Genomic DNA, 23590 nt, shown 5'->3' with positions numbered 1-23590 from the left:
GTAGCCTGGTTCTTTTATAAGCGGTCGTAAATGCTGGCTAAGCAGAACAAACATCTAGTATACATTATGGAGGAAACAATATTATTAACAATTATATTATTATTATCAAAAAACAATATCCTGTATTATTATTTTTTTAACACATATTCAATGTGCCACCAAACTTATTGACCACCCTGTATTCTTACTTTCCACTATGCTCACCACCGTTCACCTTAGAGCGATGGTTAATATGGTGTGTGGGTGTGATTTTTGTTCTTCAAGAACACTGTAACCTCTTTTTTACCTCTAAAACACAAATTAAGTATCTACTTCACGAGGAGCACACATTAACATGCATTAGTTTTACTTATTTTCTTGAAACGAATAAATGAGAGAAGGAAGAAAACGTAGACAAAAACCCAGTTTGAACACACCAGACACAGTGGCAGCTCAACTCGACAATGGATTGAAATATTCTGTCCATTCATTCTTCATTCGGCCCCAGTGCTCGCAATGCTCCAACACTCCGGTTGCTAACTCGTGCACTCAAACCCGTACGCTCGTTCCACTTTTCAAACGCGCACTGCTTTAGTTTACCAATTTATATTAATTACAACGAAACAAGATGGAAATGCCGGGACTTGGGGGCTACCCCCGTTCCGTGCCGGGGGGAGTTTCTGCAACACAACCGGATCCAGCAAACCGACCCAGCTACGTTACGAGCACTTCCGTAGTTTCGTTCGTTCCGGTGATTCTGGTCTGTTGTTTTCAACTTCGAACTCCCGTTCCTGGGGATGCCGCGGAAGCTCGCTTTCCTATTGCGCCCCGTCCTCGTTTTGGAGAAACAATTTTGAGGTTATGCTTAAACGTTGTCGGGTGTACGGTGCGGTACACCATTAGGTATGTGTGTGTGTGTGTGTGTGTGGGTAAAGCCCGGCCCCCAAGAAAGCCCCCGAGTTGTGCCGACACGAGACCTGACCGGAGAGAAAAAAAAGTGTAAAAAGAAATCTTGTTAAATCCGGTATAATGTATTTGTAATTAGCAAAAAATGGTTCAACGTGGTTGAAATCTCCGGTTCCTTTACCCGACCTACAATCATGTGGCCAAGACTGTGTGGCCAAGAAGCCGAGAAGCAGAAGCAGCTTTTTCACAGCTGCACAGCTTAGAAACACACTGTGGCTTCAATCGTAAGTCGGGGAAGCGAAGCTACTTTTCAGACCCGGTGCTGGTTGAGCAACGAGAAGATGAAAGTGATATTCTTCCATGTCCATAACCACTCCACAACATCTAGCACAACTGGGCCACCCCGCTTTCGAGTCCTTTCGTGGGGGAAATGGTAATGGACTGTAGCTTTTTGCTGTGAGTGTGTGCGCACCTCGGTGTCCCTGGTGCTGGTCAGTTCAAGACATTCGCCGGTCCTGGGAGGCCGTGCGGACCAAGGCGTACGAAGTGCGAAGAAAAGAAACCACGATGTTTTGTATTGAAATTTGTCTCCACCGGAGTGCTCCCCGGAAGTGACCAGTTTCATCCGGCGATGGGTTCCATGGTAAGGATACGATACGGAGTATCTCCCCCGAGGGAGGATGCCATCAGCACGACTTCTGGGACTGACTTATTCCCTTTAAAGCAGTGGGACGACAAGTACGACGACAGGAGAGCAAAAGCGTCGGTGTTGCCGATTGCTGTTGTTGTGCTAGCTTTGCTGGAACCATTTGATGATGTTCCCATTCTTGTCTGTGCGGCGGTGAGCTCCCCAGTGTGGTTTGTTTTTCTTGCATTCGTCGAACTCACTGGGTGGGGTGGATTTCGTTTGCCGGGTTGATGGCCTGGTGCGGATGGTCTGTAGTTGACGGGTCTGGAGATACAACCAGGGGGGGGGTAGAGCTCGCTATCACCAACAATGGCACTTGTTTTGCATACTTTGCATAGTTGAATCGCCGGATTGGAGCCCTGAGTAATGGGTTTGTGCATTAAAAGTGCTTCCGGGGGGTTTCAAAAGCGGGCCACGAGCAGAGACAGATGATGCTGCTTCCCAAATCGTTCGAGCCGAATATGGGTGTAAGTTTTCTGGGGAGGCCAGCCCGGCCACATTACACACGAAGCTGTTGCGATTGATGTGGTGGGCAGGATGTGCTTCAGAGAATCGGGAAGAATCGAAGCGGTTGGCTCCGATAGCAATTAAGATGCAGTCGAAAACTGCGTCTCCCACACACACTCACACTCACCGAGCGAGTCATTACATGTTGACTCCATGCCAGTAATGTTGGTTTTCCCTGGGAGACGCACGCTAAGACGCAGACTTGCCTTTAGTCATTGCCAATGCAAATACGACATCGAATCGTACTGGATACGGCTGCAGCGCACATTCATTGTTGTTTTACTATTCGGTACAAGCCGGGTTTCCGTACCGAAGAAAATGGTGAAGACATTTGTACGGTAACTTAATGATAACGTTGAAACCGCACACCCCATCACCCTGGGGAGCCGATACGCAAACAAAAACCCACCCAAAAACGTGGGGGTTGGGGGATACGACTCACACCCAAGACACCTAAGCCCGCTTGTAAAAGGGAAATGTTTTGCAAAAGTTTTTGCACCCGAGAGGAGTGCAGCAGATCCGCGCGCCGTGACGGTGCCGAGTGCTTGCTAAACGAAAAATACATAAAATGCAAGTTAAATGGTTGTGGTTTAAGCAGTGTAAACCCCACCAACAGAATCGGAGAAGTTTTCGCACTCAAAAGTTATACGCCAAACACGGCGGCCCTCAGTCGGTTCGGGGGCCAGTCGTAGGCTTTGCCAGATATTGGCAGGAATCGGTTCTCGGTTTGTTCTGGTGCTGTGCGTGCTGCGGTGGCACCGGGTCGGGATTAATGAAGTGTAGCCGAAGGGTGTGAAGATAATTTCAATTTGAAGGCAGTAATAAGACGTCTGCATTATTTAGCTGTCCATCGTTCAATCGCTGTTGTGGTGACTAAATTTTCCTTTGTGGAGTTCGGTGCTTTTTTGCCAGGATTTTACAATAACAATTTATTTAAAACAAAGGTTATATGGATTATTTTATAAGAAAAATCTTTTTTATAAACTATTTTTATCATTAGAAACATAAAAAAGTATCAAAAGGAATCTGGCACAAAAATGCAATAAAAAGCTTGCCATAAAAATCATACCGTCCAGTAAGTTTGAAATGTTTCATTTAAAGCTGGCTTGAAATATTTCATAAGCTAACGTACGAAACATTTCACCTCGATTTGAAACGATGTTCACTGCATGCTGTCAAACAGCTGGCTCCCTATGCTGGCAATTCAAAATGTGCACGTTTTAAGGGAAGAGTTAAACTTTTATAATTATTTTAACAATGCACGCTTAAATCATTAATATTTCCTTCCTCAAACCCACACCATGAATGCCATTGTTTTTCCTTAATGCTTTTCGCTAGTAATGTTTGGGCACGAAGTGGGGGTTACGCCATATGCTGAAGTCCTCGTGGCTCATGGCTAATCAAACGCACCGGACCAAACAACTGACCACGCTCGACCATAAGCAAGCAATAAAACACCGCTAAAACGTCCCCGGATGCTCATTCACGGACATCATCAGTGAAACACAGTTGTCACTGTCCATTGTGCCGTAGCATCTCCCATCTCGTCGGGGGAGATCTAACTCCAGCCTTCTGGCTACGTTAACAACAATTTGTATGGTGACGGGAAAAATGAAGGCAAACAACAACAAAAAAACACACGACACAGGTCGGGGACCAAGCGGGCCGCTTTCATTAGCAAACATAAACATCACACCGGAACATGCTAACATGCCGTGACACCGAAAACCCTGGCGAAAGGATGAAAAATGTCGGGACGACCGGAGCCGTCATTACATTACCACCGAAGCCGAAGTGTGGGCAACAGAGGCCAAAACGGGCGAGCATTTTAATCACTTTGCTGCCATTTTCTCTCTCCCTCTCTCTTTCTCTCGCTCGCAGTCGAAGTAGCTTGCAGATCGGTTAACGTTTTGTGCCATTTTTGTGGCAGAAGACTGGAGCGAACATGGAGCCACTCTAAACACACAGGCTCGCGCTCAGCGCGACATTAAGCGCACGTGCTCACTCACACACACCCATACACCGGCACACCAGTGATGGAAAATAAAGAACCGGGAAAAGCGTGCAATAATTGTGAAAATTTGCTTCGCGTCGAAACAGCTGCGTGCGTGAGAGCTGGCGTGTAATTGAAGGGCGCAAACAGACATTAAAGACTACCGAGAACAACGGAGCGCGTTAAAACGGTGAAAAGAGTTAGTCGAAAGTGGAGTTTAAAAAAAACCCTCTACGCTTTATGGATAAATAAAAAAATGACCATGGAAATTGGTTGGAGCACCGTGTACGTGGAGCTTCTATACATTGAGTAACAATCGTTTGGTGTAGCCAACTGACAGTGTCATAAATTATGATACGTTGCACGTGTCACCAGGTGGATGCATTACTCTGTCACTCACCACGAGGTATTTTGATGAGTTAATGGATCGCTCAGTACCGGGTTGGGTGTGCTAGTACACCCGTAAGCCCGTAGGGAGTGTCCGTGACAAAGGGTCCTAATCGAGTTACTTTGTACTTCGGAATTACTCTTACCCGAATCGGTCTAATCGTGCTGTCCCTTGTTTTATTGTGAAAATCGAATATTATGTTATTTTTTACAAAATAACTTCAGCTATTCTGATCATGTTTTCTACTTCTCCAAATTACCAAGAACTCAGTTACACTTGTATTTAAATCCTGCAACAAAGCCTTAAATTCTGCAGTTAATTAAGCTTTGGTTCATTCAAAGTTAGTTCCGGGAAGTGGACGCAACAAGAGCTTCCAATCCATAAAACTACTGGCAACTATTGTGAGGGTAAAGCGTAATGGAAACCCGGGGGGATTGGATGCTGGGTCAAAAGTGACAGAAAGACCGAATCAACAATCGGGATACAGCGGCTCTTAGTTCCAGCTTTCTTAGCAGCCATCTGAACCCAAGCTGTACCCTGTTAAGACACGAAGAGATTTCAGTCCCCGTGCCATCTAGCAAGGATCTCGACTCACCCCATCCGGGGGGTTTTCTTTTTCGGAGCGATTGGGGAAATGCTTAGCTTACAAGTTCATTTTCGGAGCACGATACACTCGAGATTGAATGTTTATTTTTCATTCTCACTAAACAAACCAAGAAATGAATCCGAACAGACCGACGGGGGTCTGCTCCAGACAGTTGCCGGTCGGTGGGGCGTGAGATCCGGAGACCGATGGGATGAAGTTGGTTTAAGCAAACTCAACCGGGTCGGCCTCTGCTTCCTTAATGTCATGATGCGTTGGATGGTTAAGAAAATGGGAGCCGAATTGGAATTGCTTCTCGCTAGAACACACACACACGCGCACACACTCACTGAAGGGGTTAAGAAAAATCACTTCAATGAAAGTTTTCCCGACCGGCAGTGAAAGTCCCCCCGATGCTTTTCCGCGCTCGGGACGCGGGTTTCAGTATGGCTTCCGGCCGTGGTAAGATGAAGAGAAAAAAAGACTCCCCATCCCGTATAATTTACCGAGTGAGAATAATTGATGACAGGACCGAGGGTTGATAGGACCACGTGAAGAGACTTCCAGGAAAAAAAAATCCGAAATGCCCCATAAAAAAGCGGGAAAGGTACTTAGACTGATGCTCTGGAGCATGTCAAAAACAACGGTGAACCTTTTGCGCCCTTAAAAGGTGAGGATGAAGTAATAGAGTGGCGATCTTTTTTTTTTAGAGACTCACTGTTTAAAGAATAAATGTAAACGAAACTAGCAAGTACGGACCAATTTATTTATAAGATCCGTTTCCTGGTAGTTGCTTTCATATTTCTGGTTGGTTGGATCTGGACCAAGTCCACCGCTAGCCTGCTAAGTCCTTCCGGCCTGGCACGTGCGTGAACTCGCTTTAATGCGAACTTCTGCACCAACTCGATGGCGCACTGACAATATGTGTCCCGCGAGCCCACGATCAACACGGTTATGGGACATTGAAAGTTTATAAATTTTTGCGTACGTACAAGGGACCAACTGAGTTTCGTTGTGTTTGTGTTTTTTTTCCACCAGTTTTTCTTGTGATCCTTCATTGTGTTATTTTGTCCCACATTTTTTGCTCACTCGGAACATCGGAATCATTCCCTTTAGGGTCATTGAAAATCAGGGCCAGTTTGAATTATCTTTGGCCGCTCTGCTTTGCACATGGCTTGTATTTTTAATGTGAATTGCCGATGTTGATACAGAAAAACAGGCAGAGCGAGCGTTCGGTACGTGCCGAAAGTGGATGAAAGATGCTTTAAGGCTGTTTTTAATAATCTGGTGCTTTTGGAACGTTAGGGTTTTATTTACCTTAAATGATTTGAAAGAACATCAACTACTGTTTTTGGGGGGAAAAATCATGAGGACTTAGAGATATAAAGAAATCGTTAAAGTACATAAACTGAGCAAGTCCTGATCAAAACTGAGCTCAAGTATGCGATGTCCAGATATGGAGATTGAAAGATTCCATGGTCGTCCTACTATCAAAGTCCCTTACGAACCATTTATCGTTCCTGTCTCTGCAATAATCAAGGTCTTATTGCACATCAGAATCGACGATCAACAATAGTTTCGCAGGGATGTGTAAACGATGCTTTGCTAAGTCAAGTCTCTAGGATTCATAATATTGATAGTTGTCTGGAGTGACTCTTGATTGTTTGAGCAGCATCGTAAATTCGCTCTTCACAACTTAAGACTTAAGTAGTTCAACTTCTTTATCGTAGCGCACAGTGATCAGTTTCCCGGAATAGTTGAGATATACTTACGTTATGCCATAAATTTATGGCTTATCTCTCACGCAATTGTCCCTTCAAACGATAAAACCATAATTTCCATAATACAAGGAAAACACGCGACTCATGACTCCAATTTCGCTCATCCCCAAAACAGATTTCTCAAGAACCATCCAGTTTACCATGGGTTGACAGTTTACCGTGTTCGACAAAAAAAAACATACATCCCATATCATCTCGGCAGCATCGCAGATGGTTTGATGACTTAAAACGGCCCATGCCCCCAACACGCTTTTTTTTACACGAATCAGCAGGGCACAACATTTCATTTACGGGCAAAAGATGAAGACTGCCTTCGGTTTGGTGGGCAAGAGTAGAATGAAACGAAAAACCAGCACCAAAACAACCGATCTCAGCTGCAGCACCGAAGGCCGAAATCGATCCTTATGATGGGGCGAGCCCCGGGAGCCGATACTGCCGGGAGCCGTTAGGCCCGGGCCCACTGTGTGAAGCTGTCTTTCCCTTTCCTGCCGAGCAAGAGATATCAATCATCGAAACAATCAATCATAGTATTCAGCCGAATCGGGGGGGAGGGCGCCGGTATTCGGGGACGAGGGTCGGGACCGGGCCGGGCTGAGTGCATTCGGCCTACCTATACGGACCCTTAGGGCGGGTAGGCACGAGCCGCACGCCCGGTTTGGCTTATATTTACACGAGCATCCATCTCACCGTCGATGGAGATTTAATGCGATGTATGTGGTTTTTGTTTCTTGTTTGCCCATAAAATAGCCCTAAGTAGAAAGCCCGGCGGAAACGGTGGCTTTTGGGGGGGAGTGCGGATGCTGCCCGAAGCTGCCGAGAGCACATCGATTTTGGTTTTCTTTGTAGTTTTGTTTCATACGTTCGTTCGTTGTTTTGTTGGGATGCCCAAAGCTGCTTACTGCAGTATTTATTTTAGTGAGCATAACGACTAAAGCGCATTAGGTAGGCTGGATTCGCCATGTTTCGATTGAAAATGGCTGAATGGAACAGTGGTTTACAGCATTCTGGATGTAATGAAGTTAAAAAAATTAAGTATTGTTTCGATGTGTGTTCGGATGGTTCGTTGTGCTGTTCAAGGGGGGACGTCTGCCCTGGTCGAATGCGTTTTGGGTTCTATCTATATTTACAATATTTCTTAATCCTATCCTATCTTATGCCTACACTAATACTGTTACAACCGTTCACAAACACGTATTATGGCATACAACAAAATCGCATGCATTTAGGCGTAAACATGCCGACCACCTAAAATTCATTAATTTTACCTCGCATGCTTGTAATCCTTTTCGTGAAATAATTGCTAGCTTCATGCGTTTATTCCTAACCTTAGAACATGCTATGTACAAACTTTAATCTAACTTCCATCGTGTGCCATTTGTCGTTCTTGATTCGGTATAATACAGATTCTCACAGTTGGTCTTTTAATCTCATTGCCTTGAGCCGTACGTACTTTTACCACTCTTACTATGCCGTCACTACCAGGGTAAACCTCTGTTATTATCGCCAATGGCCATTGCATAGGTGCTACATTATCCTCTCTTAACAATACTACTGTTCCTGGCACAATTTTTGTCGCAATGCAATCCCATTTGTGTTTCCCATTCAATTGTTGCATATATTCTAAACGCCACCTTTCCCAGAAGTGTTGTCGTAGTCGTTTTTGAACGAGGCGCCAATGGTTCACACGGTTTTCTGGTACATCCTTCAAATCAACCTCTACGACATGCTGGAGGTGCGAGCCAGTTAGGAAGTGTCCAGGGGTGAGTACTTCTGGATCTGTGGGATGATTAGAAAGAATCGTTAGAGGTCTTGAGTTAAGGCATGCTTCTACTTCCGATAGCAACGTTGTCATGTCTTCATAAGACATTGACGCATTTCCGATGACGCGAATCAAATGGTGCTTCATAGAACGCACTGCAGCCTCCCACAATCCGCCAAAATGTGGAGTCCGGGGTGGGATGAACTTCCACGATATCTGGTTCTCGGCACACCAAGATGAGATCTCCCTTCGGTCATCAGGAGAATTGAGCAGCTCGTATAGGCGGTGTAGCTCGTTCGCAGCTCCCCTGAAGTTCGTACCGTTGTCAGAGTATAACTCCGATACCAAGCCTCTTCTCGATACGAATCGCCTTAATGCAGCTAGGAACGCTGGTGTACTCAAATCCGACACGAGCTCGATGTGGACGGCACGCGTAATAAAACACACAAATACTGCAACGAAAGCCTTTATAGGGGCGGCCCTCCGCGATTGTGCCTTCACCCAAACAGGACCGCAATAATCGACGCCAGCTACAGAGAACGGTCTCGCCTCAGTCACTCTGTTTTTCGGAAGACTCGCCATCGGTTGAGTGACTGCCTTAGGTTTGCATCTGAAACAGCGCACGCATTGATGAAATACCTTTCTCACCACCGATCGTCCATCCAACAGCCAAAATCGTTGCCTTATTCTGGTAAGCATCATCTGTGGACCAGCATGCAGGTTTTTCCGGTGGTAGTACTCAGCTAACAGGATTGCCAACGGGTGTTTTTTCGGTATCACTATGGGCTGTTTGGCATCAGGTGATAGAGATGCATGTTGCAATCTGCCGTTTATCCGAATTAAACCATTGCTGTCGATGAATGGTTGGTACCCTCGAAGATGTGACGCTCGATGAACTGGTTTCTTGGCGTTTAAATCCTTCCATTCTCTATTAAACGAGTTACGTTGAGCCAATCGACACAATACCCATTCTGCCTGCTGCCGTTCTGCCGTTGAAAGGCCCTCACCAAACTTAGGCTGGACCTTTGAGCTGCTTACTCTCATTCGCAAAGCATGTATAAACCGCAAACAGTACCCAACTACCATGCGAAGTTTTGAGTATGATCCGTAACGGGTGAACAAATGGTCAATAAATCCTTCTTCATCCAGTGAAGAAAGTATTAACTCGTTGGAACGTTCTTCACCCGTCTCCAGAGTCTTAGACTCCGGTACTGTTGGCCAATTTTCTTCTGTCGATGCCAACCATTCTGGCCCCGACCACCATGATGTTGACTCCATAAACGTTGCAGGATCGCAGCCTCTAGACACCACATCGGCTGGATTCACCACTCCAGGCACATGTCTCCAGCTGGCTCCTTCCGTAAGGTTTTGAATCTTCGAAACCCGATTCGCAACAAATGTCTTCCACCGACTTGGAGGGGAATGAATCCAATGCCAAGTGGTCATCGAATCGGTCCACAGGAATGTAGGCTCATCGCGGCCAATTGCCTGTTTTACTTGCTCGTACAATCTGCTTGCCAGTAACGCGCCACAGAGCTCCAAACGTGCAATGGTCATCCTCTGAGATAACGGTGTCACCTTGGATTTTGAAATCATCAGTCGAACTAACACCTCTCCTCTGGTCGAGACACTTCGAACGTAGCAGCACGCACCGTAGCCTTTCTCTGATGCATCGCAGAACAGGTGATACTGCATCGATAACGTATCACTCTGAATAACTACCCGTGGAATGCGTACCTTTTCCAAGAGATGTAGCTGCATAAAAAATGACATCCAATCTCGAGCCAACTGTTCCGGGAGTTCTTCATCCCATGGCCAAGCGCGCTTATCTGTTCCCTTCAACATCCAAATTTGCTGCATAAAAAGCTTGGCCTTCATCTTAACCGGATCTATGAAGCCGAGTGGATCGTAGATACGTGCAATACATGCTAGCACCTGTCGTTTCGTGCATTTGCTCTCCTGTATCGGTAGCTTAACCTGGACTTGTAAAATATCCGATTCAGGTGTCCACAATAATCCAAGCGTCGAAATAGAGCTGGTCTCGGCTGCCAATTCATGCTGTGGGTTGGTTGCTCTTTGATCTTCCGGAATATCTTTCAGCGCTTCTGGGCAATTGGATGCCCACTTTCTTAAACTGAATCCTCCGCACGAAAGTAACTTATTTAACTGCTCGGCCATTTCTTGTGCATCACGTGTTGTCGTTGCACCGGACAGCAAATCATCGACGTAAAAATCTGCCTTGCATGCCATTGCCTTCGGAAACTTGGTGCCATGATCATCAAAGATTCGCTGCAGGGTTCGGATGGCTAAGAACGGAGCACAGGCCGTGCCGTATGTGACCGTGTTCAACTCGTACACTGCTATCGGCTCATTAGCATCGCTGCGCCACAAAATTCGTTGCAATGCCTTATCGCAGTCCTTCACGAGTATCTGACGATACATTTTTTCCACATCTGCCACTACAGCTACTAGTTTCATCCGAAATCGCAGCTGTATCGATACAACGTCGTCTTGTAGTTGCGGACCGGTTAATAGCACATCATTCAGGGACCGACCAGAAGTTGTTTTACATGATGCGTCGAATACAACTCTGCATTTAGTGGTGGTGCTGTCCGTTTTCCAAACCGCATGATGTGGAAGAAAGAAAGAAGGTCTTAAGTTATTTGTATCGATTTCTGCATACGTACCCAAATATGACATGTGTTTAAGATCAAGGTACTCTTTCATAAAGGCTTTGTAAGCGTCGTCGAGCCTGCAGTCCGATTTTCTTCGCCTTTCCATAGCCATGAACCTTTTCAGTGCAGTTTCTTTGGATTCTCCAAGTGTCTTCCAATCGAACCGTTTGAGCAGCTGAACCACGTATCTGCCTTCCTCGTTCTGGTATGTTGTTTCTTGGTAGCTGCGCTCGCATTGTTCCTCTTCCTTTGAGCGAATTCTTTCTGTTGGAAGGTCTTCCAGCATCACCAATCGCTTCATTGCCGTATCAAAACTATCGTCTTCAACAGCACAGCACGCAATATGGGCTTCATCAATACTTCCTTTAGGATGCTCAAACACAGTGCCACTAACTATCCATCCAAGATGAGTTTCGAGTAGCTTGGGTAAGTGGGGCGCGAGTTTGATCTGACCTTGCTTCAACATATCGGCAAACACTTCCGCCCCCAATAAAAGATCTATTGATCCAGGCTGGTAGAATGATGGATCTGCCAATTCCAATCCTGATGGAACATTCCAGCCTTCGACTTTCACGTATCTCGATGGGAAGTTAGCTGTTACCCTTGCCAGTACTAAAAACTCCAGCCTCTTAACAAATGTGGTTGTTCTAGATTTGACAGTTGTCGAAACCAAATTGTTCGCGGTCAATGCAACGGTTCCCACTCCTGACAGCGGCTTGTGAACTCGTTCCTTCTTTAGTTTTAGCTGCTGAACCAATCTTTCGGACATAAAGTTAGACTGGGCTCCCATGTCCAGGAGGGCTCGTGCAGGAATCGTAGAACCATTAACCCCTTCTACCAAAATAAGAGCTGTTGACAACCAGACGGTTTTTTGTGGCTTCTCTACCTTGTCCTGAAGTGTCGCACTAATTGGCAGCGCTGATGTCTCTGAGCTTGTTGATACTGGAAACTCTCCCTGCTTGATACACAATAAAGTGTTATGCCTTCCATTGCAGTTTAAACATCTGCCATGCATTCTGCAAAATCGTATAGAATGTCCTCTTCTTAAGCAGCTGAAGCATAACCTAGCTTCCTTCGCAACCGTCTGCCTTTGGGACAAGTCCATGCTTCTGAATGAGGTGCACTTCGCCACATTATGATCAGCCTTACAGACCGGACAGGTATTAGAGGCTGCCTTGGGAGTTTGTGCTGCACATGCTAAAAAGGTCGCACTTTCTTTCTTCTGACGCGCTGCTGCATAACTACGTGGTGATGAACTGCCGACCACCCTTGCCGGCCTTGTGTCTACAGCGTTCGTTGTGTGTGTGGTGCAGCTACTTAGTATTTTCACTCGTTTCTCGCAGAACTCAATCATACGTTTATACGTGTCTGCCTCATGATCGGCAGAATATTGTTCCCAGGCCATCAAAGAAGCAGAATCTAGCTTGTAGAGAATCAAACTTGTAAGCGGAGTGTCCCATTGATTTACCGGCTCATTCAACCTCTCCATCCCTCGTACCAGCCGCCTGGTCTCATTTACAAGACGTGCCAACTCCTCAGCGCTTGACCCGTTCATAGACTCCAGTTGGTAAAGTGCCTTGAAATATTCTCGTTTTATTCTCTTAGAATCATCAAAACGCTGTAGCAATGATTTCCATGTTGACTCGTAGTTTTCTGCTACTAACTGCGTATGATCGTATGGTGTTGCTGCACTTCCCTTCAACGCCGTCAACAGATACTGCAGTTTTGTTACATCTGGGAGTTCTATCACTTCATGAACCATAGAGGTAAAACGATCTTTAAAAGTGAGCCATTTCGTTGCATCGCCGTCGAATGAAGGCAGATTGATTTCGGGAAGTCGTAATGGTGTATGCGTCACTGATGTTTGAAACGTACTGCTAGCCACAAGATTTGTTGCATCTACTCGTTGTTGTGCGCACAAAAAACCCTTCACCTTCATATATTTTGTCATGAATGTCCTTTGATCATTCCACATTTCGTCTTCGACGCTTGACTCTTCGATGAGTAACTGTGCTCGAGCATCTGTAAATGCATTTTTCACTTCCTCTAACTGTTCTAATTGCACTGGGACCTGGTCACTATCTCTGGCTGGATCGTAATTGTTCACAAACTCTTCGTAAATGTCAATGCTACGCAAACTATCGCGATATAAGCGCTGCAGCTGCTGTAATTGTTTCTGTTGCTTGTCCCCTGCAGGCATTTTAAATATTTTTCACTTCCTTCGCGATAACAAAAAAGGATTACGAAATGAACGCGAAATCCACACGTATTATTACGACCGACACTGTAAACGATTCTCGATGAACACTTCACCTTCACTGATGAACCCTGTCGTACTCTCAAAGCTGTTCACTCTGACGCGTTGCGTTGTAAGGTTAACGTACTTAGTTCTTTCGCACTAATACCACTATCAAGCCACGTGTTGACCACACACTGAATTCTATAATTTGAACCTTGCTATCGGCACAACATCAATCTCTGCAAGCAAGCTTGTTCCACACTTCACGGATAAAGCTTCAAAAATTGCCACTACCGCCGTTCCTGCCTAATCACCGTGGGTTAGTTGCAATGGCTGCTTCTATCCTTATCGAAGAACTTGCTACGGCACCGAACTGTTCATCGATGAACTTTCCTTCCAGCGTACGAAACACTACACTAATACCACTGCTGTAAACACACTAAACCTTGTGCAATGTCCGTCCTTGATAGTTCACTAGTTCACCGACAAATCGAAAGGTCAACACCCTGAACCCACGCTTAGTTAAGTCCGCGTGCAATTACTTATCTGCATTCGAACAAATTACTATGTGAAACTTAAACAAATCACAAATTCCCCTTGAAAACAAATAAAAACACTGTCGTTCTCCGTCCTTACACCTTCGCTGGTTACAACTGACACAAAGTTCTTACGAGCGCAAGCGCAAATTGTTCACAACAACACCAGGACGATAAACACTATAACTTTGCACAAAACCAACGTAACTTAAACAACAATAGGAACGGTAACTAACAGGAACTATCCGGTTCGAAGGACCAAATGTTCGGATGGTTCGTTGTGCTGTTCAAGGGGGGACGTCTGCCCTGGTCGAATGCGTTTTGGGTTCTATCTATATTTACAATATTTCTTAATCCTATCCTATCTTATGCCTACACTAATACTGTTACAACCGTTCACAAACACGTATTATGGCATACAACAAAATCGCATGCATTTAGGCGTAAACAATGTGCATTTGAAAAGTTAATAAAGCGATTCAAAGCTATGTCCAGTACGTACAGTAACCAACATCTGCCATTGATGAATCATCAGTCTGGTCAGCACTAGAACTAGACTCCATCGCAGGACTTTCGTGACACCGCTCAGGATGAAAAGGGCAATCGAAAGCTCTAGAGTTATCCAAAGAGTCTTGCTTTAAAGTTCTAGCCAACTAGGGTCAGTAGCCCGTTTAACGGTTCGCAGACTGAGCGGTCGCTTGGGCCCTGACATCGCAGTGGGTCCGAATTCACATAGAATCCAATCATATAAATCCACTACTGACTTTTAGTACGGGGTACTGGGGCGGTTCGGTGGCTGAGGCAACAGCGGCGCCGGTCTTCACACGGCAGGACCGGGGTTCAAATCCCATCCAGACCGCCTCCCCGTACGCAGGGCTGACTACTTTGCTACGGGTAAAATCAAGTCACAGAAAGCCAGAAATGGCAGGCCAAGACCTTTCGAGGTTGTAGTGCCACCGAAGAAGAAGAAGACTTTTAGTACAAATGGACAAATTGTACTGATTCTTTGTACTGTACGTCATAACAAATATTAAAAGGTTTAATATATCGTAAACACCCCCGTTTTGTAGATATATTCATATGAAACTGTCAAATTTTGACCAACACTCATCACAACTTCATGCAAATCGAACACAAAATTTACATACAATTTTGTCGCCTTTAAAGACATCCGGAAAAGCAACTTCACCAAGGGAATGGCATACCAAGAATTCATTTTCATTCGCTCAACACGTCCAGCAAGTGTGGCTCACTTTAAAACGCCAAACCCACCGCATGTCTCTATCCCTGACGCTTTAAAAGCAAACCATAAATTAAGTGACTCCCGTAACCAGATGCTCGCCTTCCACTCCGGCAACCCAGCTCAGGACACTTTTTACTCGTCTCTTTTTCAACAACTAATTTCCGTCCACTTTCCTGGTTAGCTCTAGATGACTAGCGTCAACCCCGGATAAGCTGCATCCTTTCCCTCGCGGCACGGCGCACGCACGATAGTGCAGGCAATTAATAAACAACCCCGAGTGAAATCTCTTCCGTGTTTAGGATGTTTACCTACGAAACCCCCCACCGAAGCCCGGGGTTTCACACATCGTTTGAAGCAGGGTGAAACGGCACCGGGTAGGAGGGATAATTTGCCGACCGATGCAAAAGCTAACGACTCGGCGATTCTGCCCATGGTCCATGGCCATCGTAGCCATCGAGCCACAAGGCTCACGAGGGAGATTGTCGATGGATGGCGCTCGCACACACACACACACTCCCACCGAACGATCCACCGTTCCGTGATTAATTTAGACTCATACGGCTTTACAGTGGCACACGGGGGGTTGACACGGTCACAGAAACAGGACGCCGGTCCGAGAGTGTTTCCTCGTGTGCTGCCCCTAGAGGGATTTGTCGTTTGAAGCTGGACAGACGTATCATCTGCCGTGTCGTGGTCCAGCCTAGTCAGGTCAGGTCCCGGCCAGCAAACGGGATAACCACCGGTATGCAAATAGGTTAACGTACGAAACTCAATTCCAAACAATATTAACCCAGCCGAACCCCATCCGTAAGTCGGTAAAGAGCGGCCTCGCGTTACTTACAGCCCTGACGGAAGGTTGACGGACGGCACTAGCCCACCCGATCGGTACTGTATCTACTTCAGCAGACATTTGCACTCGAGTATCCGACCTCGAGTGCCGAACGGTCGCTTTACGGTCCGGCGTCTAGCGATGAAGCCCATCGAGTAACGAGAAAAGAGCTGATCACCCACAAACGGCCCACGCAACAGCCCTATAATGGACCATTACAAAGAATCGTTGTTTGGAACGCTACTTTTCCGCCTCGTCGAGGTGTACGGTGCGGTGGAGATGGACTGGCGACGGTGATGGTGGAGACCTGAACGCGCTGACGCCAGCCAAAGTAACGTATGTCTCACTCCCCGACCACTACGACGACGACGAAAGGGATAACGTTAAAACGGGACGATTTTTCCCATCCAACAATCAGCGTACGGCGGTGATAAAACGGATCGGACCCGGCAGTGTGGCTAGCGTGAGGCTCTAAACGGACCAGACTTCAAAGGACACTCGTCCACGGTTACGGTTACGGAAGGGACTGGAAAGTGAGTGTACGCGCAACTCTTTGTGGGTGTGTGTGGGTGTTCGAGCGAATTTGGTCTACACTGGATGTGTGTATGCGTGCGAAGGTACACGACGGTGCAGCGACGATTCCGTTGAGAAAGGGGTGAATGGATGGAGTTTTTGGGGTGGGTAGTAGTGGCCGTAAGGTGAGGCCGGTAGAACGGGAGGGGACGGGAAAAAAGACGCTCAACCACTGACCTGGAACCAGCGGGCCGGTTTTTCCATTCCGTCCTGGCGGAACGTCCGGTCCATCCATCCGTGGGGACCCGTTGATCGGCTCCTTTTATGCAGCTGTCCGTGACTTTTTTCACCGTGCGCTGGTCTTGTTGTTGCTGCTGCTCCTGCTCCAATGCTCCCCTTATTTCGAACCTGCCCCCCCCCCCCTTCCCCAGCTCACCCATTATCCAGCCCACCACCCAACAACAAGCGAAATGTTGGCACGCTTGTTGGTTCCGCTACTTCCCCAGTGTTTGTGTGTGTGGGGCTGGTTTGTGTGTGTGTTGTTTTTTTTTTTACTTTCTATCGCCCCAGCGCTTCAATTCTTCACTTCACAGCTTAACCTCCCGCTGGGTCTGGCATCTCCCGGTCCGGGGCAGCATGAGTGTGTTTTCATAATTGAACATGAGCTTCCGGAAAACCGAACGGGGAAATCGAACGGATGAATGATTTTGCTTTTGCCCTCGGTTTTCCACACACCGTTTCACGAGTGTGTTTGTGTGTGCCGTATACTGCTCTCTCACTCTCTATCTCTTTCTTTTTTACCGGCAACGCTGCTGGGGTTCTCTTTATCTCTCTAGCAGTGTCCATTTTCTCAACCACCAGGAAGGATTTCCGGACGGTGGCCGGCTAGCTGGCTGGCTGGCTGGCTGGCTGGATGTGGTGTGGTTTAACAAAAAAAGCACAATTCCGCTCCGGGAAAAGATCGAGTTGTTGGTTTTAGGTTTTTTTTTTACTTTTACACCGTTAAATCGATTCCGAGACCGAGGCGATATTGTTTTGGGGGAAGGATTGCTTTTGCATAATGCTGTTAATAGATTTTTGTCAGCTCAGGGCAAGTGTTTCTGGTACGGTTATTATAATTTTAACAAACTTGTAACACCCGGGCTGACCGCTGGTAGATTGGTTTAAAATAACAGCAGTCAGCGGACCAGAACATGGGGTGTACCCGAGATGGTAAAGTAAGTTGTTTGATGTTTTAATTTGAAGAATTTGTGTAAATTTATGTGTTTAAGTTTAATAATTCTTCTTCCGCTTGACTTTTACGACCTGCTTGATCGTGACGGCTATCAAATGGCTTACTACACTTAATGATATCACATAGTTGAATAGTCAGTTCTCGCCATGGGAATACAGCTCGAATGGGCTTTGAACCTCGGTCATTCCATGTGAAGACTACCACGGCTCTCAACGCTTTCACCGGTGTGTTTGAGTGATCTTTCTTTGTCTTGTTTGTATGGTCAGTATTATTCCTTAACAAAACTGATGAAAACATTGCGAAACCACGCTGAACCTCCTTGGGGCAATGACTGTAAATGAGCTGATGGCGTATGTTAAAAAATTGGATCTGTGGGAGCTTCGTCGATCAAATAGACGTCCACCTGGCCTTCAAAGCGACATATATAATGTTTAAGATTCACTTCTATCGGAGAACTTCTTCTCTGAAGTAATTACTTACTTATGTACTTACTTGTAAGATGCTACATCTGCATCTTGGCTTGACTTATGTACTTGGTCCAACAATCCTCGATACCGCTCTCGGTCTTGCGTCGTCGTCTGACAATCCATTCTCCCTGCCATTCTGGCGGACGCATCAACACCATCACTTAGTAAACACAACTTAATTGAGTAAACATATTGAAAGAAAAAATCATTTCGTCAGATAAACTAGAGCTTTCGGGAAAAATACTGATGACATTATGGGAAAATAGCAACAATAATTCTATAAACCATAATGCAAGAATTATAATAATTACATTGTTCAAATTATTCATAAAATACCAAACTCTTTATAGCATGCGAATTTGTGGTCTTATTTTCCATCGACATCATAACATTGCCATCAAAGCATTATGACATAAAATTAGCCAGACAAAGCACACCCAAAAAATGCACTCACGTCAACAACATCCGAGTCAAGCGCTTCCGGTTGCTGCTGTCCGACGCCACGCTTTAATCAAGGTGTCCTCCTTGATTTCCCGTCCGAAAAGCTCCTGTCCGAGAAGATATTGTCTTCGGCATGCATGTGATCGATGCATGAGCTGGTCGTGTGAAAGAGCGTTCCTCAATTAGCTGGCTACGGTCAAGATGTTTGCCACCCTTTTAAACCGTCCCATGATGCTTGTTCAGCATAGGGCTGCTACTGGATAGGGCAATTGCATTGCCTTTCGATAACGCTTCAGTTCGTGTCATTCGTGATGGCTCTTTAAAATCTGCTCCATCCAAAACCCGACGTTCCGACCGGACGCCCATCGGATGGAATGGGAAATGCTTCGAATTTTATCTGCCTATCGGCGCATATACGTCACCGTCAATCGATGCCAGAATCACGTCCCACGTTCGATAGAGATCGGGACCGGGGTAGCGCTACCCGAAAACCGGTGAACGACGGCCAGAACCACAAGAACAACGTCTAATTAGAGAAGCGTGCCCAATTACGAGGCTCGCAAAGCCATTCAGCTTACGATGGCTGACAGTCTGGCGGCTATTAAGAACGTGCTCACGAATCTCCCTCAGGCATTGGAAGGTAGTTGGGGGGAAGGGTGGGGAAGTGGGAAGGGGAGGCTACCATTTTGGGTGACATTCTTGGTGTCGTTATTTTTTTCTTCGTTTTTGTTTGTGTGTGTGTGTTTTGCTTCCGATTTTTGTTCCCTTTCATCCAGCGTAGCCGGGCACTCGAGTGTGAATGGAAGAAAAATGAGCCAATGAAAAATCTATTAAAACTAAATGCTGAACCGATGTAAGCAGACCATAAAACTACTTATTTGACAAGAACGACATTCCTTCCATTCGTTTCGTCCCTGCTAGCAAAGACCCGCCCTGCACAAGCGCGCGCGCGCTACACGTTCAAAGGGAGCCGAACCGATCGCCTCGAAGAACCGCGTCCTGACGAAGAACCATCTTCCAGAAGAACCACTCGTGTACCGGCGCCTCCGAACCACCCGCGTAACGGTACGTTAAGCGTGTGTGCGGCATCGGTCGTATGGGTCTAAAAATAGGATAATTCTTTTCTTGCGCTTCGATGCTCGGAATGCTCGGCTAACAGCGCCAGACGCATCGAACCAGCCCGGTCATAAAGCCCGGTACGGTACGGGCTGTGAATGATTAAGAACACATGTGTGCGGCATCTGGAACATCGTCGGGCTGCATTAGCTCAGACAGGGACTCGGGACCATCCCGGCCCGACCCCGTTCGCTCGCAGCCTCCGCTTCTGGACAACTTTAGCCCGAAACTCATAAAACTCGCCGAATGCGTTTGCTGGAAAATCACGCTCTCCAGTGCCGCGCAGACGGACGAAGCAGTTGCAGCTCTGGAGCGTGACAGTTTCAAGCGCACTTTCCAAATCTTCTCCACTTCCGCAACCGACTGTACCGTGGCGGTGGTTCGGGTTACCGATTTCGAGTGGATCACTTTGCCATCACCGACGCCCGTCAATCGTTTGGTGGCTGTTTGCGTGTGTGTTTTTTCTCTTTCGAAGAAGCGTCGCATCACTTCGCACAGCCAGCCGGGAAAGGCCTCGAGACGACACCGAAGGGTCGAAGGTTCATTGCCAAGTTCTTCGGGTGCCATGGTAACCCCCGGGTGTCGGGTTTCGGAGTTCGGGTAACCCGCCCCAGCACAACCCCTTTCTCGAGCGCGAGAAAATGCATCGTGCACAGTTCTTTATAGCCGTTGCACATTAGTCCGCTATCTCTGATGCACTTCGTGGTTTTTCGTGCTATCGCGAGCCGGGACAGGTTGGCCAGACATTGTGGTTGTGTTGTTGCTCGCAAGCACTGTCTGCGATGAGTGATTGCCTCGACGCGTTCGGTTCGGGTGCATGTGATGCATCTGGAAACGCACCCTTTCAACTGGAGACATGTACGCAAATCACTGTGCCGGGGAGTAAGAAAGATAGAGAGCGGAATAACGATGAGAAGCACGAGGATATTTGAGTAATGGGGCGCTTGAAGTGTACGGACGTTTGTCTCTGACAGACAGATCGGGGCTGATAATGTGAGCCGTTTCGAAAGCAAGAGTTCTGGGTGGATAATGTTGTCTGTCGTGAAGGAAGTTTGAAATAAATTTTGTTGTAGAGTCGTTTTGACTAGGAACTGCTTTGTAACGATTCCACACACTCATTAGTTAGTTGGTGCAAGATGCGATACTTTCTCAAAAGCCTTCCGATCAAACAGAAAGAAAACTTTGTTGGTGAGTACCGTCAAACAATGATCCGGAACGCACTTATGCGATTTTACGAAGCCATTTGTTTCATCAAGCTGCACCTATCATCGCATCTCGCTCTCGGCGATTCGTATGTTCTGTCCCATTCCGGTTCGCCAGTCCGTTCGTTACATTTGTACTACAACCGTATGGTACCAGGGTCGTGCAACGTGGAAAACTGTACCCACCCCTACTTGTGAGTGTACATTTGTGCCGACTGGATGCTTGTGTTGCAGTGTTGCAACACCGTACACGACTCGAAACGGGCAAAACCCGAGGTGCTGAACAAGTATTTTAAACGGTTTCAGATTTAGACAACTCTCGCACTACCCGAGAAGCAACTGACAAACGGACCAAAAACATACGACGGAATGGAAATGTGCTTTCCTCGCGTGACGATGGGACACTTTGTTGAGGCGGGGATCCGTTTTGCGCCTCTTGTTTCGAGTCTTCCGCATCGTCGGTCACTCTAGCTAGGGAAATGCCCGGTTCCTGGGTGAAGCATATTCGTTGCCTCTTAAGGATGGAAATTTTGAGGATCTGTTTTCCCTTTCTTTTTTTTTTCTTCAAGCTGGCGCCGGTCAAGGCCAGCATCAACGGGTGAAATCAAATTGCGGCAAAATAATGCCACTGAATTGGGGCTTCTCCTTACGAAAGCGACAGTTTGACGTGTATATGCGGAACGATGGTGCTTTGCAGTCAGCATTTCTTCGTGATCCAGTCCCGTTGACGAAACGGAGGGTTTGGAGCGATGATGAACATAAATATTAATGAAAAACAGTAAAACACAGTGCGTGTGTGTCGGGGCCTGCAAGGGCAACGAAGGGATAGTGCGGACAGCGGGATCCAGTAGAGCGATGAGATGGTGATGAGAGAGTAAAAGCCGATATTGTTGCCGATGTAAGTAACGCTTCATTTTTCACTGCGTTTCATATTTTCTTTTGGAAATTTTTGAATTTGGTTTACGAAGTGGGTAGTTGGAGCTCATTTAAAAGGATGAACTCGACGCATTTTAAGCAGGGTTATGAATTTAAACATCCTTTGTTTATCTTCACCATCTACTGTGTTTGTTAAATGGTTCTGTTATTATTATTTTCTTTAGATGAAGTTAAGTAAAGTGACTTTCAGTAGTCGAAAAACAAAATAAAGTCCCATTTTTAGAAATTTATTTAAAGATGTATTTATTGTGATATTATGCTGATTTAAGCAAATATATTCTATAAATCGTTGCTGAAAATCTTGGGAGGACGCTTCAGTTATTGCTATTAAAATGAACTATTAAGATGGCATTTATTTCCATAAGACCCGATCACGATCAGTGAATATCCCTTATCCTGTGATTTCTTTTTACTTTAACGGCAAATTTTTTCTTAACATACTCGATTAAACCTTTTCACTCAATAAAAATAAAACAACAACAAGCAACTAATTATCCAACAGCAAACATGCATTAAACGCATCATCACCACCGACTGTGTTGTGCTTCTGGAAACGGCCATAATAAAATGAATAAAGCCGCTTGCAGCAATAAGCGTCGTTAATAGCGCATAATCTTTTTGTTTTGTCGAAACACTGTAACGTTTCGTATCGATGCCTCGGCTCACGAGTAGTGCACACAGGCGTGTGCAGTTTAAATCCAATCCCGCTTATCATCATAAACTTTATCGTTCTGCGCCCTGCGGGGTGTGCAAAAATTTCCACACTCAAAAGTGCATGTGCATCCATCACTCAACCGTGTGTATGTGTAATGATTGCATCCTCTTTGGGCACTGTGTGGCGGCGATAAGGAATCGGAAAGAGCGAGAGTGAGAGTGTTCCGGAAACAAAAGCTATCCCTCATAACCGGACTGTCACCGTACCGCACAGAACGAGTGGAAAGCGAATGAAAACAATCACACTTAGCCGTACGCGAAAGGGCCGATGACAGTTGAAGCGCATTCGGAAAAGCGTGTTTCCCGCGAGTGCAAAATGTTTCCCTCCAGCCCCCCTTCCCTCCATGGGGCGCGAGAGAACGAGCGCGCTTTTCCTGACGATGCTGTCACATGATGCTGGCAGCATCGAAACCGACAGCATCACCAGCAGTGCTCAGGTGTGAGACTGTGAGAGTGAGAAACCGGAGGGGAGGGGGGGTTTTCCCCACAGCTGCTTTGGGGAAAAGAACTCTACCGTACTCGACAAGCCATCCCGAAAACACTCCACCACGTCAAGGGTGAGAACGTTGAGAAAATGCGAAAATATGCATGTGCTTCAACGGTGAAGAATCGCTCGCGGGTGAGAGTTTCGGAGAGCAGTCAAGAGAGCGAGAAAAGGATAAAAATGGAAAACAGTCCGCCGAGTTTTCCACCAGGACCCAGCGAGAGAGAGAGAGATGGTGCGAGAGAGTCAGGAATGTTGGTCGCTCTGTACGTTACGCGTTTCGGGGCTCTTGGCAGGTAACGCATGGTAACGGAGATTGCAATGTTGCTGTGATTTGAGCTAGGCATTGCGATGCCAGCGAAGGAATCTCAACGGCA

General features: G+C 46.4%; 1 protein-coding gene across 1 annotated transcript; it reads right to left on the bottom strand.

Annotated features, from left to right (window-relative positions):
• Positions 1-7925: 7925 nt before the first annotated feature.
• On the bottom strand, positions 7926-14446 carry LOC118507990. Its single transcript, XM_036047359.1, has 2 exons — positions 13573-14446; positions 7926-13478 (listed from the first exon to the last, which is right to left on the bottom strand). Exon 2 carries the CDS (start codon positions 13457-13459, stop codon positions 8180-8182), a length of 5280 nt encoding a protein of 1759 aa, XP_035903252.1. The 5' UTR covers positions 13460-13478; positions 13573-14446; the 3' UTR covers positions 7926-8179.
• Positions 14447-23590: the final 9144 nt, after the last annotated feature.

Source organism: Anopheles stephensi, chromosome 2, assembly GCF_013141755.1.
Source record: "Anopheles stephensi strain Indian chromosome 2, UCI_ANSTEP_V1.0, whole genome shotgun sequence".
Taxonomy (NCBI): domain Eukaryota; kingdom Metazoa; phylum Arthropoda; class Insecta; order Diptera; family Culicidae; genus Anopheles; species Anopheles stephensi.
Note: the sequence above shows the minus strand (reverse complement) of the source record. Positions and strands in the feature narration are given on the sequence as shown.